The 17,660-nt window shown below is 40.5% G+C and overlaps 1 protein-coding gene across 2 annotated transcripts in view; it reads right to left on the bottom strand.

Moving 5' to 3' along the window:
* Positions 1–17,660, bottom strand: part of PCSK5 (proprotein convertase subtilisin/kexin type 5) — a 256,122-nt gene that overhangs the window by 2,960 nt on the left and 235,502 nt on the right. For both annotated transcript variants that reach the window (XM_086629996.1, XM_086629997.1), the window contains exons 28-34: positions 10,268–10,351; positions 9,607–9,802; positions 7,074–7,291; positions 5,814–6,050; positions 5,106–5,336; positions 3,359–3,536; positions 1,944–2,161 (exon numbers count right to left, since the gene is read on the bottom strand). In XM_086629996.1, the coding sequence (XP_086486122.1) occupies positions 1,944–2,161; positions 3,359–3,536; positions 5,106–5,336; positions 5,814–6,050; positions 7,074–7,291; positions 9,607–9,802; positions 10,268–10,351 (1,362 nt within the window). The remainder of the gene's footprint in view (positions 1–1,943; positions 2,162–3,358; positions 3,537–5,105; positions 5,337–5,813; positions 6,051–7,073; positions 7,292–9,606; positions 9,803–10,267; positions 10,352–17,660) is intronic.

Genomic DNA, 17,660 nt, shown 5'->3' with positions numbered 1-17,660 from the left:
TTTCTTATGTGTTTCGACATTCGTGAAAGACGGATTTGGGAATCAGTTGTACAAGGAAGTTCCGACACGTTCAGGAAAACCACTTAGGTCTGAGCACTGAAGTAAAATTGCAGGAAATCTTGGCCAAATGCTCTCCTTCATAAAATCAATACTCATTTGGCCTACTAGCTAATCCTTTTCAAATCACAATGAATTAAGGTATGATTATGTTTGGATAGCAAAATAAATTCTTTAGTTGCATAGGAAAAAAATTCTTCTCTAGGTGCAAACAGAGCATTGAATGCACTTTGTGTGTTGGACTCTTTTTGAAGACAGATGCAGCAGCATTTCTGTGAAACATTGAAGTGAAGAGTTTGTCCTACGTGTTAAGATGCACCAGCCCATTTCCTTGCAACTAGGCATGTTTTCTGCCACTGTCTGAAAGGAAGAAAATGGAAATGCAAGTGGTTCACATTAGAAGCGGTTAAACGAGTGAAGTTAGCAACCTTCTATAACCCAGTGAATTTACTACGTGATTTTTCTGAGCGGTGCAAGGTTTGCCTTCACGCTTTGAGAAACAAGATGCACTGCAATGCTTCTTTGCTCATATGTCAGCAATGCAGATGCATTTCAGAACACCTGCAGGTTTGCTGTTTAGAAGGACTGGCTTGTGTTTCATCTTAGTGTCTCTGTAATTACAACAGAAAACCCATCCTGCAGTATTTATCCCAAATAAAGTTCAATGGAAGTAGTCTGTAAGTTAAAATGGCTATCTTTCAGTCCCAAATCCAAGCCAAAATATTTATGTTGTTATAATGTTATGCAATTACATTTTAATAGCTTGAAGGTGGCTTCCCTCTAAGAGTTATTTCCACAATTTTAAATATTGTGGTGGTGCAATTAGCCATCTGTGCTATCCAGTATATCCACTATCCAGAAGAAATTTTGTATGTTACAATACGGTGTGGTACAAGGTGCAGAGTGGCACCTGTTAGTTATCATCTGATGCTGTTCAGATAGGATAGGACACCAAATAGGTCCCAGGTGATTACTGCTGCTTGCTTCAGAATTGGATGAATTAGGAAAAAAAAGAAACTGAATACGTAAGAGTGTCATAGAACAAAACACTGTCTGTCAAAGTTAACTTTGAAAAATACTGAACTATGTTAAAAGGAGCAGTCATAACTGCGTTTTTTTTTCTTTTTTTTTTCTTTTCACCCTAAATATATGCTTTATGGCCTTATTGTTATCATATGTGTTGTTAACTGTTGATTTTCTACTCTTCCCTTTGCAGACTCTAAAGATGGGTGGTTACATTTACGTTCCTTGGCTTTCACAGAGTAACATGTAGTAGGACAGCTCAAAGAGCTAGATATTAATCAGTCATTATTCAGTGTTTGTGTGAGAAACGAGGTCCAGCTTTGTAGCTCTGTAACCAACAGAGCCCCCTGTTTGTTATTTTTTTTTTTGAGTTGGTGAGCGTCTTTGCGAAAGGCCTGGCTGACAGAAACCTCATTACTTTCATCGGTTCATTTCCCTTCACCAACTTGGCAGCGGGACTTGCTCCCAGCCCTCTGGATGAGCATGAGCGGCTGCCTTTATGGCTGTGCGCAGTGGCTAGAGGCAGCCCTGTGGGGAGCTTGGTGGTAATTCCCATCCTTGCGTTGATCTTCATCAATCGATTCTCTAAAGGCAAGGTGGCAGCATGGAGCAGCCAGCACAGGAAGTCACCCAGGGCCGGGGGGGAGCCTGGCAGCCCCGAGGCAGCTCTGTGTCACCCACTGCAGCTACTCAGGTCATGGGCAGGTTGGTAGCGCGGTACGTGGTACATCTCTTTGTGAAGTGTTTCCAAATCTTGGAGCAGAGATTAAAAAAACAACAAAAGAGATGGCAGGTATTTTGATAATTCTTGGCAGGTGTTTTGATAACCCTCTTTTTGATCAAAGTGGAGTGTATGCTTCTACCTTCACAAGTTCGGCAGGAAGGGTGGCATCTTTCACAGATGTTGTCGACCTTGTTTTCGTAGTAATACTCAGGACAAGAGCTAACGCATTCGTTCTTGGAGCGCAACAGGTAGAAATATGTGTCGCAGAAAATGCAGTCTGTGGGTTGAGGCCCCACACACTCCTTACAGCCCTTGTGGCATCTCTCACATGATCCAGTGGAGTTTTGTGCAAAATACCTGAAACAGACCAGAGAGACACGGCTTTGCATAAAGCCGAGCAGTGACAGGAAAACCAGAACATCCTTCATCCTTAGCTTTTACTGTGATCACATCAACGAATGACAGTGATATTGATGTGATCACAGTAAGCATTTGCAATCTCAGTGAAAATAGAATTAATTTCCTTTAATTCCCCTTGACCATTGGAATTCAGCTATAAAGCAAGGCTTTGTAAATTAAGGGTGTATAAAGCAAGGCTTTCTAAAATCTAGGGTGAATTCAGACACAAGGCAAGTATGTAAATAGGCAGGGCTCAGAAAACTTCAACTCTATTTTGGCTCTGCAAGAGATATCCTGGAGATGTTGGGTAAGCACGGAATTTCTCACTACTCCTGGTGGCCTGCTGTCAGATGGAAGTTCAGAAATTTCATTTTTCCTGTTGGTACACAAACAGGCTTAGCCAAAGGATATCAGCAGAAGAACAGTGTTCACCTAAGTTGTGCTGTCAGAGAAAAGGAAGAATAGCTGCACTGTTTTTTTTGTTGAGATGTGGTCATTACAGACTTCCAATTTAATGAACTTAGAATTGAACGGCCAGCGTGATAGTATTGTACTGTGAAATGAAGTGGATCTGAACCAGAAATCATAGAACCACTTCTCAAATTTGAATTTCTGAGACATATTCACAAGAGCACACTGAATTAATATTTTGAAATTAAATGGACTCATGTTAATGAAGTTACTGTCTGGAATTATGAGTCCTCTGTTGAAAGGTGTTTTAATGGTTGCTTTTATTATGACTCATTATAAACATTAACTCAATGAAAAACAAAAGTAACTTCATCTGAACTTCAGGTTAAGTGGAAGCTGCAAGGGGGCTTGAAGGAAGTTATACTGCTTCCTGTGCTCAAGCTAACAGGTATCTTAGTATGTTTATTCTGCTTCACCCAGTTCTGTATAAACGTAACCTAAGAGCATCCTTAGAGTGTAAGAATGGCCACATCACACCAAGCTGGTCCCACTTTGGGCACCAACTTTACAATTTTCCACTGTGAGGGGAGTTATTCCACCAGCTCTGTACTAGAACAACACAAAAATTTTTCACCTGAAAATAGAATTCAGTCCTGTCTCACTCTGAAATAGAATAGGGCAGAGTGATCTAATTTCTCAAAGCTCTCATTGATGTAGCTCTTTGCTAAAGCCCTGTGACCTTACCCTGATGGACACTGATTTACGCAAACTTTTCCTTGTCTGTACCAGCCCGGTTTGCAGGAAAGGCACTGTGAGCTGTGTTTTCCAGTGCAAGTGACACAGGCGCTGTGGCATGGAGAACACTGTCGCTCGTCGCTGTCAACGTAATACCCATCTGGGCATGTTTCAACACAGGTTGTATCTGCACAGACAACAATGGAGAATAACACACCGTATTCAGTACATCTTGTACAGCTGTGCTAGAGCAAACTCTCTAACAGGAGATGCTGTCAGAGCGTGTATCAAGAAAAGAGAATGTTGAGATATAGTAATTATTTTTTGTTTCTTTTAAGTCTTGTCAGTTCATTAGTCCTCATTTCTGCATTTTATGTACATTAGCAGGCTCTTCAGAACAGATGATTTTTCATCTTTGGGAAATATAAATGCATAATACATAATAACGAACAGCAGCTGCAATTTCTTTCAGAATATACAAAAGAATAGTAATTAGGAAACTTTCTATCCACATTGCCATTTTGCTTAGGTTTCACTCTAAGCATCAACCTCATTGCGTTCTGTGTATGACAAATCTTATGGTAAATTTGAGATTTAACATTTGTTCATTGGACTTTACCCTTGTCTGTGGCTGCTGCTTTATATTATGGGAATAAATGCCTGTAAATGCAGCCAAACGTACCAGGTACCTCCCACTTTTTCACTGAGATTTCAGAGGGACATTAGAATACGAATCCTGAATGGGAAGTTAGGACTGATGCAACTAACTGCAAGTGCATCAAGCTAAGAGAGCAGTGATTGCTCATTATTAGCTTGTACTCATTATTTAGCTTGCCTTTGTAGTTTTGTTGCTCGGGTTGCAAATGGGCAAAGGAAGACACTTCCCCTTATTTCTACTTTTCTTGCAATTCTTTCACCACTCCAGGATGTTTATTTACATACTTCCATCAACTTTACCGATTGTAATGGTGTAAAGCACCTGAGTGTGTTGATAAAAAAGACCTCAGAAATTTAAGAATGCAAAATCTGCATCAGAATTAGACTCAAAAAGCTCAGGTTCAGTTTTAATTCAAACTCTCTTTAGATTTTTCCTGCATGAAAGGCCATTTTAATCATTGCTTTTCCCAATTATTTTCTAAAATTTTTGTTTGCTTTTTAAAAAATATGCAAAGAAGTAAAGTTTAAGTTCTGAGGTTTTATACTTTCTACAAATTTGTTTCTGAGACAATAGTCTTTTGCTCCTAAGTCAGAAAAGTAGCTTTACACTGGAGCAATCCACTAGATACTGACATAATGATTCATGAATAACTTTTTAACAGCTCTGTTTAAGTATTTCTCTGCTTATCCGATCTCTGCAGGGATTAAACATGCTGATGTGAAAATGTGAGATCTTTGTGCATATATATTTTTTTTAAAAAAAAGCTTTTTGATCTGTCTTTTTAATCCTTGTAGGAAACAACAGGAACAGTACATACTAAGTAAATGATATGTATATACAAGTTTTGTTTAGCCATGGAGTTTATTGCTACTTAGAAGTCCTGCTTTGGCTGCAGTAAGCAGCAAGCCCAGTCTCACAAAGAGTTTCCAGGTAGCTCAGCAGATGTTATCTCTGCACAAGTTATTTACTTGTCAGGTCAACTTTGCAATATTTAGTTTGGCTGAAGCAGCCCTAGAGGTTCCATAAATGTGACAGAAACTTGCCATTTTCATGCTTTCAGTGTAGAATAAAATTGAGAGACAGGAGCAAGACACTTACTGAGAAGATAGCGGTTATTCGCACAGCTAAGACACTGGTGTTCAGTGGGTCCTGAGCAGTGCAGGCATTTCTTATGACAAGGCTTGCAGGTCTGAGTTTTCTCAACATAGTACTCAGTGCGAGAGCAGTATCCAGATGCCACACAGTGACCATCGTGGTTCAGCATCAGGCCGTTTCTGCAAGTAAGGCAGGCAGTGGAAGAAGAACAAGTCTGGCATGTCCTATTGCATGCTGAAACGGACAAACAGTCGGAATGTCACCATTTCTCTTTGCATTTAGAATTATTACTTCAGCTTTAATTTTGCAAGGAGCACCCATCATCGCAGGATGAGAGTCTGAGGGAAACAAAGCCGTAGCTCTGCATAGTCAAACATTTTACTTTTTTGATCTTACGCAGCCAGTTCTTGTGCTGGCACTGCTTTTGCTGAGCAGTGGTTTTCAACATGCTGTCTCCAGCAATCCTCAGCACTTTACCAGAGCAGTTGCCCCTGATATTAAATGCATCTAGCTTTGCTACCTCCCACTCAGATTTCTCCATTTTTTGCTGTTCTAAGCTACGCTTTCTTATTTTTCTGCATTAGCTATCTCCTCCGTTTCCAGGACGCTGATAGTGACACTGGCCAGCACACGCAGGCCCTTTGGGGGATAGTCTTTAACCAGACCCACTTGTATCTCAATACCATTCTGGGGAAAACAACAGCTGCCAACCTTGACAGTCTTGAGTGTCTTCTTCATAGTAAGTCCCTTCAGGGCACTCTTCAAAACACGTGCCACTGAAGAGGACAAAGGAGTTGACGGCGCACTCAGTGCAGTCGTCCGAGTCTGGCCCGTCACAATCCTTGCACTCTGCGTGGCAGGGAAAGCAGTGCTTGTCCTCAGCGTAGAATTGGGAAGGGCAGTCCTGCACACACTTCCCCTCATGCAGGAAGAACTCGTCCATGCACTCTGCAGAGAACAGCAAGCAACAAGTAAGCAAAACAGGCAGCAAATTCTGACCTCTGTAAGTGCAGGAGTGACGAAATCCTAGGAAACCATTAATCCTGCAGTGCCTGTCATAACAGGAGGTAAGAGGACAGCTTGGGAAGGCAGTGCTTTCCTTTTGAACTCTTTCCCCGCCAAGCTGCCCATAATGGCCCAACCTTCACATGGCATCTTCTGTGTTACATCAAGAGACTGACAAGTCAAGACACCTGTTCAACGTCACTGATATTTACCAAACCATGCTGCCAGTGAATACAGGTAGACTTCTGCTGAGATATTATATCTGTGTTATGAACTTCTTGCAAAATCAGGGCTGCCCACATTTGAAGTTTTGTTTCGTTTAGTATTAAAATGTGAGTCTGACTGGAATATACGGACCTGAATGTTTGTCTTTGCCTGCTAATTTTATTATAAGTACTTGGTTTAATAGTTTTGGTCATGTTTTTTTTTTTCCTGTTTCATCCATATTTATGTTTCCAGAATGGCTTGCTCAATGTTAACTATCCTGGAAATTTTTCTGGGAGCATTGAAGCTCACCAGGATATTGATGGCTTTCCTAATATGTTTCATTACAGAGATTTCATTCTCTACCATAAGTAATCATTTGCAAAAATGGCAAAGAGATGTAAAGTTCAACCAAACTAGGAAAGAAATATTCTGCATTTCACATTGATGTGAATGTGTATGCAAGTTTTTAAGCGTGGATACACAAGGTCAGAAACACAAACAAACCAGCAAGAATCTCCAAAAGACAACAGGAATAGGCCAAGCAATGTTGAATCTTTACAGATTAATGGTTTATATCGAGTTTTATCATAAAGCACTGATTGCTTAGCCTCTATCTTAGAGGTTAAGACTGATATATACCTCCCTTTTTTTTGTTTTTGCTCATCACAGGATTTCTTTTCAGATATGTGTTTCTGTCAGTCTGTCTCTAGAAAGCTAAAAATGGATTTCAGCCAAGTCAAGACTGGCTCTTTTCAATACCTTTGCATGTTTCATGGTGAATGCACTCCTGACACATTTCAGGGCAGTGCTTGCAGATTCCTTCAGAGGCAAAATGCTTCTCTGAACAGGTAGGTTTACATTTCCACTCCTCCAGAAGCAAAGGACTTTTACAGGACAGGCATTTGGTTGCACTTCCTATGCACGTTTTACAGGATCCGCTGCATTCCTTGCAAGTCTCAGAGTCATTAAAATATCCCCTATTGAATAAAAACAAACACAAAGCAAACTGCCGTTCAATGTATAGTTATCAAACAGTCCAGCCTATAACAATCATGAATATATATGAGACTTCCCCAGCACACACATTTCAGTGGATCAAACAGGTTTCTCACACAATTTGTTTCTCATCCTCCACTTAAAACCCCTCTGCCTGCGAGCAGAAAACTCGGTGCATGGTTAGTGCTATGAAAGGAGTCTGGCCTTCCTTTGTTCTTGTACCTACTCTAAGGGATGTTGGACTTACATTCTTGCTCATTTCTTGATTTCCCCCTTAAACAAGGTAGGAAGATCTATAATGTTTGGGAAAAGAAAGATGCAGTCTCTAGTCTTGTACAGCTGACCCTCAACAGTGATATCAGGAAAAGACAGAAATATGACCTCAGTGGCCCTAGAGGGGAGAAAGAGAAAAGAGAAACCTGGAAGAGTGAAGGCTGGAAAGAATGAGGGCTGGGATTAAAAAAACCCGACAAAACCAGGATGCTTGAGTACTACGTGACTGTGTTTAGTGGCAGCAAGCTAGAGACAGTGAAGAGGGAGCATGTTTTACTGGTATCTGTGGTGTGAGAGCAGCGTTAGGCAGCTGTGGTTGGTACTATTAGTTGTAGAGAAAATATAGCAAAAAAACTGAGCCTGTATTTCAGAAGAAGAGGGATAAAAGGAGAAGCTGGGTGCAGTCCAATCTGCTGACACTCTCAAAACCAAGATGTTAGAAGGTTAAAGGACAAGTAAGTCCACATTTTTAGATGATTGTTAATCCTTATGTATACAGCCATTGATGAAAAATGAAGTTGACCTAGGAAGTAGTCCCAGAACACGCACTTCACATTAGTAAGTTCATTCTTCCTTGTAGAGGGCTGCTTCTCTGTGTCTTCTTGTACGATGTTTCCAAAGAAAGGCTGAGGAGATGTATTAGGAGCAAGATTAGGGAAAAAATAAGAAAAACTGTGCCTGCTATCTATTCTCATCTTCTTTATTTCTCCTAACCTTTGTCGTGGTCCTGCATGTATTTCTCACAGTCCTGTCTTCCTCTCTTGTTCCAGTCTTGAGTACTCTGTTAGCGCAGTCTTTCAAAGTCCTCTATTAGAAATTATCAGTACAGCAAGTCAACCCTTTCCATCCCCTACAGTATGTCCCAAAACTCAAAAAAAAACTAAAAAAAAATTCTCATCTCATCCTCTGCTCCAATGGGGAGTAGTTATGTCTCATGAGCTTTGCCTTGGAGCCTGAAACCAGAGTTTAACTCTGGTGGACTTTGCTGAATGATGTCTGGGAAGCCATTATTCATAGTCTGGAATTTTGAAAAAGAGAGGGATAATAATAGTTGGAAAGAGTAGTGATATATGAAAAGGTTTAATTTTGTTATACTGACCCTGTGTGGGATGACTTTGGGGAACGAGTACTGAGAGCAAACATATTAATGCAAAACATTATCTTTGCTTGTATGACACAATTTCTGATATTAAAAGTTGTTTCTGGACTAGGGTAGGCTTTAGTGCAATTACTTTGCATTTATTGTGACATTTGGTGATCAGAATCTGTTCCACTGGCCCTTGTTGACTTCTTTGGCAAAGTTAGCAGGAAAGTACTGCCAGAGAATTCGGATTGATCATAAGAAAAGCAGGAGCTGCACATTTTTCTAAAGAAAAAGGTTAACCAACCAAGATCTTCATACTGCATAGCAGAGATTTTTATGTGTGTGTGTATATATATATATATATATATATATACGATGAATGCTGATGAAAAAAGCACAGAAAAGGGAGAGTCTGGTCTACACAAGTGACTGAACTAATATCCATCATAGTCAAATGGTGATATTACTTTTTGAATTCCATTCGTTACAGGAAAAAGTAAAGGATATAAGCCAAAGAGAGAAACACATCACTAAGCACTATACTTCCATATCAGGACTCTGATACATCCACTTTCTGGGTTCACACTCCTGCTCTGTACTACTTTGAGGAAGGAACAACTTAGGACAATGACTAGAGATTTATTTTCAGCACCATAAAGAACCATCCTGAAGTACCATGGTCCTGTTGAAGTCAATGGGAGCTGAACCACCTGTCATAGGATTTCATGTCTAGTTTCATTTTTGATTTTTCACATTTTCTCTAAGCAAGAGAAAATGCTTTTATTCAGGCCAGCTGAAAATATCTTTTATCTTGTGGCAGTTTCTGGTAGCTTAGGCTACATTAAGGTCTCCTTTGAAAGGTTTATAATGGATATGGACTTTAAAGATAAGGAGCACAGTGAGAAAACAAGGAGCAGTCATCCAACAGGAATTACTTACTCAGGGCATTCCTGTAAACATCTGCCTTTGTGGAGGAAGAGTGGTGGGTCCTGTTCAGCCTGACACTTCTGACAGTGCCAGTGGTCGGAGCACACCTCACAGCCGTCCATGCACATCTCGCACTTTCCACTTGCAACATTGCCAAAAGTTTTTTGAGGGCACAGAGAAACACAGGTGTCATGGATAAGAAATTTTCCTGGCAAAAGAGCAACCCAGGTGGGGAAAGGCACCGATTAGAAATATGTTTAAAAGGTTCCTGCCTTGGATGGCTACAAAAAAAGCATTCTTTTTCCTCGAAATTCAACTTTCTGATGCTTAAAAACAAGAATAAAACATTCTTTAAGCCATTTTCCCATTAGTACATCTTCCTGAATAAATTCCTATGCAGTAATTCCTGCATCATGTGTATGACTTTTGACTGAAAATAAAGAAAAGATACAACATCCACCTAATGATTTCTTTACCTATATTGCCAAGGGCACGTGCTTAATTCCTAGCCAATGCCTAACTTCAGCTGGCGATTATCTGATTACCTATCTATGCTTTAAGCTATCAAAGAACTTTCTAGTGACCATTGACAAAAATATTCCCTGGAAGTGTGTAGGATACAGAATATTTTAGCCTCTTGAAAAACTTACCCAAAGAAGCTGAAGTCTCTTACCTTCTGGACACGAAGTACAGATGTGAGCAGATTTCTCGCAGGTCCTACATGAAGGGTCACAGGACTGCAATGTTTCTTTTTCACCTGGGATGAAAGGAAAGAAAGTTTCTTTTTTTACTCTCTTATAGTCTTTTTCTGTTCATTTCCCCTCCCTTTATGAGGGCTGTTTCCTATGGCTTTTTCTAACCTGTTTGGAAAATGTACCTCTGTGAATTTTTTGATTCACAAAGTTGAAGAACTTGATGATTGTGTTCAACTCCACTCTCTTAAATGATAAGTTACGGGTTGTAGTAAAGGAAAACATGAATGTTATCCTAGGATTCACCAAGGCACTGTTCTGGACTGCTCATTGCAAATGAGAACAATAATCTAGCTTACTAATGTTAGTTTCAAGGTAGTGCTCCAAAACTAAATCCAGATCTGTGATCCTAATAGATTACAAACAGGAAGAACTAGAAAGTAGGTAAATTTTGTAGGCTTGTTGTAGTGAGGTATTTTCACGGAGATTTTGTGCTAGCTGATTGCAGAACACAGTTACCCTGTATCGAAGGAAGAAAACTCTGAGTAGGAAAGAGGGAGAAATGAGTGTTTGGAAAGAAAATATGTTAAATAGTTCTCCACAAAGCTATTGCCCGCTATTTCTCTCCAAAAAGAAGAGTTTGATGTGTGGCAAATGGCATTTTTATGCCTGTGGCAAACTAAGACTTTGGTTATGCTTTGCACTGTTCAACGTGTTACTCAGCTCCAAAGCAACAAGAAGATTCCGAGATCATACTTAATACAGATGAAGTCTGCTGTGCAATGTGATAGGTATCAGCATGCAGCTCTGTATTTTTATCTGAGCAATTATAACAATGGGTAAATGGATGTCTGATGAAGAAGTAATTGTGGGCTAGCGGACAGAGACAGTAACTTTCTTTTGATTTTGCTGAAAAAAAGGGGAAATGGTGGGAATTTTATTAAGTAGAGAGACACTCAGAAAAGTGTGTATGTGAATAACAATAGAGGGGCAGAAGAGGGAGGAATAATAATAAAAATATTAATAATTATTATTACAAGTATTTCAGTGATAAAAGGAGGACTAGGCAAAATGTGGATCCTCTCTGGAAGGAAACGGGAGGCCTCTTTACCCGGGATATGGAGAAGGCTGTGGCACTCAATGAACTTTTTGCCTCAGTCTTCACTGGCAAGTGCTCTGGCTGGCACAGCCCAAGTCACAGAAGGCAAAGGCAGGGATTGGGAGAATGAAGAACCGCCCACTGTTGGGAGAAGATCAGGTCCGAGACCATCTAAGGAACCTGAAGGTGCACAAGTCCATGGGAACTGATGAGATGCATCTGTGGGTCCTGAGGGAACTGGCAGATGAAGTTGCTAAACCATTATCCATCATATTTGAGGAGCTGTGGCAATCCACTGAAGTTCCCAATGACTGGAAAAGGGGAAACATAGCCCTCATTTATAAAAAGGGAAAAAAGGAAGACCCAGGGAACTACAGGCCAGTCAGTTTCACCTCTGTGCCCGGCAAGATCATGGAGCAGATCCTCCTGGCGACTATGCTAAGGCACATGGAAAAAAAAGGAGGTGATTTGTGACAGCCAACATGGCTTCACTAAGGGCAAATCATGCCTGACAATTTTGGTGGTCTTCTATGATGGGGTTACAGTGTTGGTGGATAAAAGCAGAGCAACTGATATCATCTACCTGGACTTGTCCAAAGCATTTGTCACTGTCCTGCACAACATCCTTTTCTCTAAATTGAAGAGACATGGATTTGATGGATGGGCCACTTGGTGGATAAGGAATTGGCTGGATGATTATACTCCAAGTGTTGCAGTCAACAGCTTGATGTTCAAGTGGAGGCCAGTGAAAAGTGGTGTTGGGGTTGGTGTTGGGACCAGTGCTGTTTAACACCTTTGTTAGTGACATAGACAGTGGGATCAAGTGGACCCTCAGCAAGTTTGCTGACGACACCAAGTTGTGTGGTGTTGTGGACACGCTGGAGGGAAGGGATGCCATTCAGAGGGACCTTGTCAGGCTGGAGAGGTGGACCTGTGAGAACCTCATGAAGTTCAACAAGGCAGAGTGCAAAGTCTTGCACACGGGTTGGGGCAATCCCAAGCACAAGTACAGGCTGGGTGAGAATTGGATTGAAAGCAGCCCTGAGGAGAAGGACTTTGGGATGCTGGTGGATGAGAAGCAAAACATGAGCTGGCAATGTGCGCTGGCAGCCCAGAAAGCCAACCGTGTCCTGGGCTGCATCCAAAGAAATGTGTCCAGCAGGTCAAGGGAAGTGATTCTGCCCCTCTACTCTGCTCTTGTGAAACCCCGCCTGGAATACTGCATTCAGCTCTAGAATCCCCAACACAAGAAGGACATGGAGATGCTGGAACGGGTCCAGAGGAGGGCCACAAAGATGATCCGAGGGCTGGAGCACCTCTCCTATGAAGACAGGCTGAGGGAGAGTTGAGGTTCTTCAGCCTGGAGAAGAGAAAGCTCAGAGGAGATCTTCTAGCAGCCTTCCAGTACTTAAAGAGGACCTACAGGAAAGCTGAAGAGGGACTTTTTACAAGGACATGTAGTGATAGGAAAAGGGGCAATGGATTTAAACTTAAAGAGGGAGATTTAGATTAGATATAAGGAAGGAATTTTTCACTCTGATGGTCATGAAGCACCGGAACAGGTTGCCCAGAGATGTTGTGGATGCTCCATCCCCGAAAGTGTTCAAGGCCAGGTTGGATGAGGCTTTGAGCAACGAGATCTAGTGGAAGGCGTCTCTGCCCATGGCAGGGAGATTGGAACTAGGTGATCTTTAAGGACCCTTTCAACCCTAACCATCGTATGATTCTGAAGCAAGAAAATAGGAGAGTTCTCCTTGTCATCACCCTTGTAGCTACAGCATCTCTGCCATCCCTGAACAAGAGCCCAAGAGTGTTTTCAGGGTCCAGGCACAGGCCATAGGATCCATAGGATCATGTATGTAACAGAAGAGGGGTGCACAGTATCAGGACGAATGTGGATTGTGAAAGTTCAGACTAGAGATTGGGTCTGCCCAGTTGGAGGCCAATGGACAAAGTCTCAGACTCTTGTGTGCACCCTGCAAGCCACCAAACAGCTTTAGAATTGGCTTTAGTAGCCAGAAGTGTTGATGGCCATGGTGAGTCAGAGACCTATCAAGGACCAAGACAGGTGGGACTAGAACAGTATTAAAGTACCACCTGAAGACAATTTTCAACTCCAAAGGTCCAGAGGCCTTCTGGAGGTAGAAAATGCCTGAAACTTAATTTTGCGATATGCAGCCTCAAGCACTGCTAAAAAGCTGACATAAAACCCCTGGGTTTGAGTACACGGGAAGGCTGTGTCCCCTTCATGACTTCATATCGACCATGTCTGAACCTAAGTGGTCAGGTAATTATCAGTGTGCAAAACTGAAAACCTCCAGAAAAGCTCTTCAGAAAGACACGAACAAGCGAGGAAGGTGCAGAGTTCCTGGCTTGTGGAAGAAGAAAAGATGGAAGTAACGTATAATCATCGGAAGCCCAGGAGGTGGAGGGGGAGGAATTTACTAATAAGTAATCTCTGAAGTCGCAGGGGTGGGAGCACAGTGGTAGGTAGCGACGAAGGACTGGAGAGACAGAAGGAGACCTCAGTGAGTGAAGTGAGCTCAGCACTGCCTGCAGCAGCAATGAAATGCCCCATCTTCTGGTGTCCCCAGCGTAACTGGGGCCTCAGTTCTGGGGCTCTTTGCAATGAGGTTCCTGCTGCTGAGGAGGCAGTTGTTGGATTCACTGAACATTTAGGGTGAAAGGAGATCTCTTGAGAAATCCTGATTAGGCTCTGCATTTTGCCCTATCTATGTGTAAGTTATATATTTACATATAGATATAATAATATAAATGTAGTTTAAGGAGTGAAGAACTAGAGTCACAAAGTAATTTTAAATTATAATTTTTATTTCCCTGTAAGTCTCATCCTTCTTGTGGAGAATGAGCATTTTGTTCTGCTTTTCTTGATCCTTTTAAGTGCATGGATGTGGATATCTTGTAAGGCTTTCTGCAATAGCAGGTCCTATGAGTTTAGATCCTTTCTGTCTTTTGCTGACATATTTCTACAGATTTTTTCCCCTGCTCAAGACCCATTTTCTATATTTTAGATTACAACATGCTGTTCCAAGAGGATTCTAGTCTTTTTAGGTGCCTGTGTATCCACAGGATAATTCAAGTCTCTCTCAAGCCTGTAGATGTACCTAACCATATAGCATGCAAGAATTTTCAGTTTGCTTATCCAAATAATCCTCAAAGTAGCTTGCTGGTGACCATTGCTTACTTTTGTGAGATGCAGAAATTCACTGTCACAAGATTTTTTTGGAGATGCTACTCCTTAGCTCCATGTTTTTCCTGTTCCTTAACTAGTGGACAAATCCTTAAAGAGTGTCCTTCTTGATGTCATATGTAAGAACGTAAGGAATACTCCAGAAAAGCTGGATGTTTGTTGTTAATAGACTTTCTAGTCTCTCATCCTAAGATATGCAGACCTCCTCTGTTTTTCTGCTCTTGAGAGAAGATCCCCACTTGCCTGCAAATCCTATGATGTTTCCCTTTTATAGGCTAGTCATTTGATACTCTCTGAAAAGGAACATTGAATAACTGATGATATGTTACACAACCATGTAGTGTTTAATTAATGTTTTTCACTTTGCCTCTAGAACCTTGGCTGAAAGAAAGACCATCTGTTCCTGATATCTGCCTGCAGTTGCACATCCTCCATTCTTCCATCAGTTGCTTTGATAAACCTTCGGAATTTATCAATGGAGGGTTCTGATTTTCCCACTGAAAATGTCATTGGCCTTTTCTAAATATGCAGTAAATAACACAAATTTTCATTTCCCTTTTCAGCAGCTTTGCATCCAGCTACCTTACTCTGGCTTATGTTTTATTTTTTTTAAAATCCCTACTGGGTAGTTTTAAGTGCCGTAACTTAATATCAGTTATGTGTTTGAAGAAGCAAGCCAGAAATATTACTGAAGTATGCTTTGCCAGGGAAAAAGGACCTTGATCCTGGCAAGAGAGTTGGTGTAATATAAAAAATAAATACCAGGAAGGGAAGGTTAAGCAGAGAAGTTGTTAACTACTGCTGAAGAATGTTTAAACGAGTTCATTGTTTCAAAAACATTTCAAGCCTCATAATTAAAAATAAAGATCTTTTTCAGTTAAGTACTTTTTATTTCCATTTAATCCTTGCCCCTGTGGCAGCCTTTGTTGTTTTCTGTAATATGTGCCAGTCGCCACCAGAGGGGAATGTACACAAGCAATTGGGCTTCTGCTAGTTGGCACAGGAGTCAAATACAAGCACTCAAATGCTTTAACTTTTAATATTGACAGCGGAAATCTTACAATTATTTTTTTATCTTTTTAAATTCTGGACAGCTAAAACGAGTTTTTCTTGTGATAAAGCTCTTTACTGACTGGAAATGGACTTTCATTTACTAAAAAAATATCCAAAACACATTTAGAATAATGTGATGTTTCTAAATGTAATTTTCTTGCACAGAATGGAAAACTTAGAAATGACTGGTTTTACCTTTTGGGTTGTGTTTTGCTTTCCCCTACAGGATGCCATTCTGCACATGAGGATCCAACAAACTTTCCTTTAAAATTTCAGTCTGTAGCTCTTATGGTTTCAAATGAATCTTGTAAATGTAGAAGCCGTAATCTATGATGTAAAGTTGTACACTACCTATATTCTAAATGTGAGACATTGACTCTGAAAAACCACTGTATTCTGTTATTATACCGCTCTGCTCTTCTTTTTTTAAAGGCCAAAACGTGTGACCTTTTCAGACCTACTGAGCTGTTCTTATCCTTATGCTTATACTCTATTTTTTTTTTTACCCCAAATGAAAACACTTTCTGTTTAAACTCTATTTAGATCAGAATCTGACTCAATGTCACATTGATTCTTGTGTCTATCAGAAGGAGTAACAGTTTTGACACACACCCAGCTTAGTCTCTCCTATTCCTTTCTAGAAACTGAGAAACTGAATCACACTGTGCCATTTCTTGAGATAAAGTTTTCTGTAGCTCTGAAGCTATCATAGTACTCTTGGCCATTTGGTCTATTCAAGGGATTATCTAACTCGAAGGGTGGGAAAAGACTGAAAAATATTTTTTTTTTCTATTTTCTCGGTTAGGCTTGTGCAACATGAATGAGACAATGGCAGAGTTTCTTGAAACCTAGTGCTTTAAGACTTTAACTGTGACCCCAAAGTGAATCAAGGAAAAGAGTGAAATTCTAGCTCCGTTTAACACGATATCTCCATGTCTCTTCTCTTTTTACTTAAATGATCTTTCTTTGAGATCCTAGATTTTTTCAGTCTGATTTTAGAGAAAGATTAAATGAATCCTCAAAAATATTCAGGTTTGAAAAGCACAGGTCCATGTGGACAGGAGCATAATCCTCTTCCACTTGTTCTGGAAAATGTGAAGTCTATTAAGAAAAAACCCAGCATGAAACCCTCTACAAAACCTGAGGACACAGGAGCAGACATATGACCGTATCTGAAAAGAGATGCTTTTAAATATAACAGCATTTGAAGTGCCTTATGGTCCCTCCTTAATTCCACAACTGCATTGTAAGAGTTCTTACTAGTAGATACTCATTGTCTTTGTGCTGTCCATCTTGCTCTCTCTATCAGGTCCTTTTGGACAGTGGATCTTTATGTCAGGTAGTGCAAGCAGTAAATGTTCAAATGCATAAAAGATGGTTTGTTTTCTTCATTTTAAATCTTATTTGTTCAGTCATCTATGAGTAAAAGGGAAACTTACTTAAAAACTTGTATTTTTAGGTTGCTGTCAAAGTAGCTCCACGCATACATTTGTAATACTCTTAGCTTCTAGTTAAAAACACATTGACTTCTACAAGGAGAGTATTTTTACAGTGTATTTTATTGTTGGACTGTGGCACAATTGCTGCAGTGAGGAACGCAGAAGGAAATGAAGTGCCATGGCTGTTTTTAAGTGCAAGCATATTCCTTTTAGAAGGTGACCTGTCTAGGTTTTACATTGTGTAGTGAGATGTGATTTGAATGTGATCCAGTTGAGATGCTACTTAGTTTGTTAGATTTTATTCTGTGCGTAGCACTGGCCGTGCAAAACTGATAGAGTCATGAATAAAACCACAAAAACAGGTTACGTATCTCCATGAGGTAATTACAATTACACAGGCACGGTAAAACATAATGAAAACAACATACGTATGTAATAAACTACTAGACTTATCCCATTTTGAAGACTTATGTGAACTGTAAATTTAAGGAAACTAAAGGAGTGCTGAGAAGTAAATCGCAATCCCCAATAACCATTAATTCCCAATCTAGTTATCTTGTAACAACCATGGT

Source organism: Tauraco erythrolophus, chromosome Z, assembly GCF_009769465.1.
Source record: "Tauraco erythrolophus isolate bTauEry1 chromosome Z, bTauEry1.pri, whole genome shotgun sequence".
Classification (NCBI taxonomy): Eukaryota; Metazoa; Chordata; class Aves; order Musophagiformes; family Musophagidae; genus Tauraco; species Tauraco erythrolophus.
The sequence above is the reverse complement of the archived record's forward strand: the minus strand, read 5'-3'. Positions and strand labels throughout refer to the sequence as shown.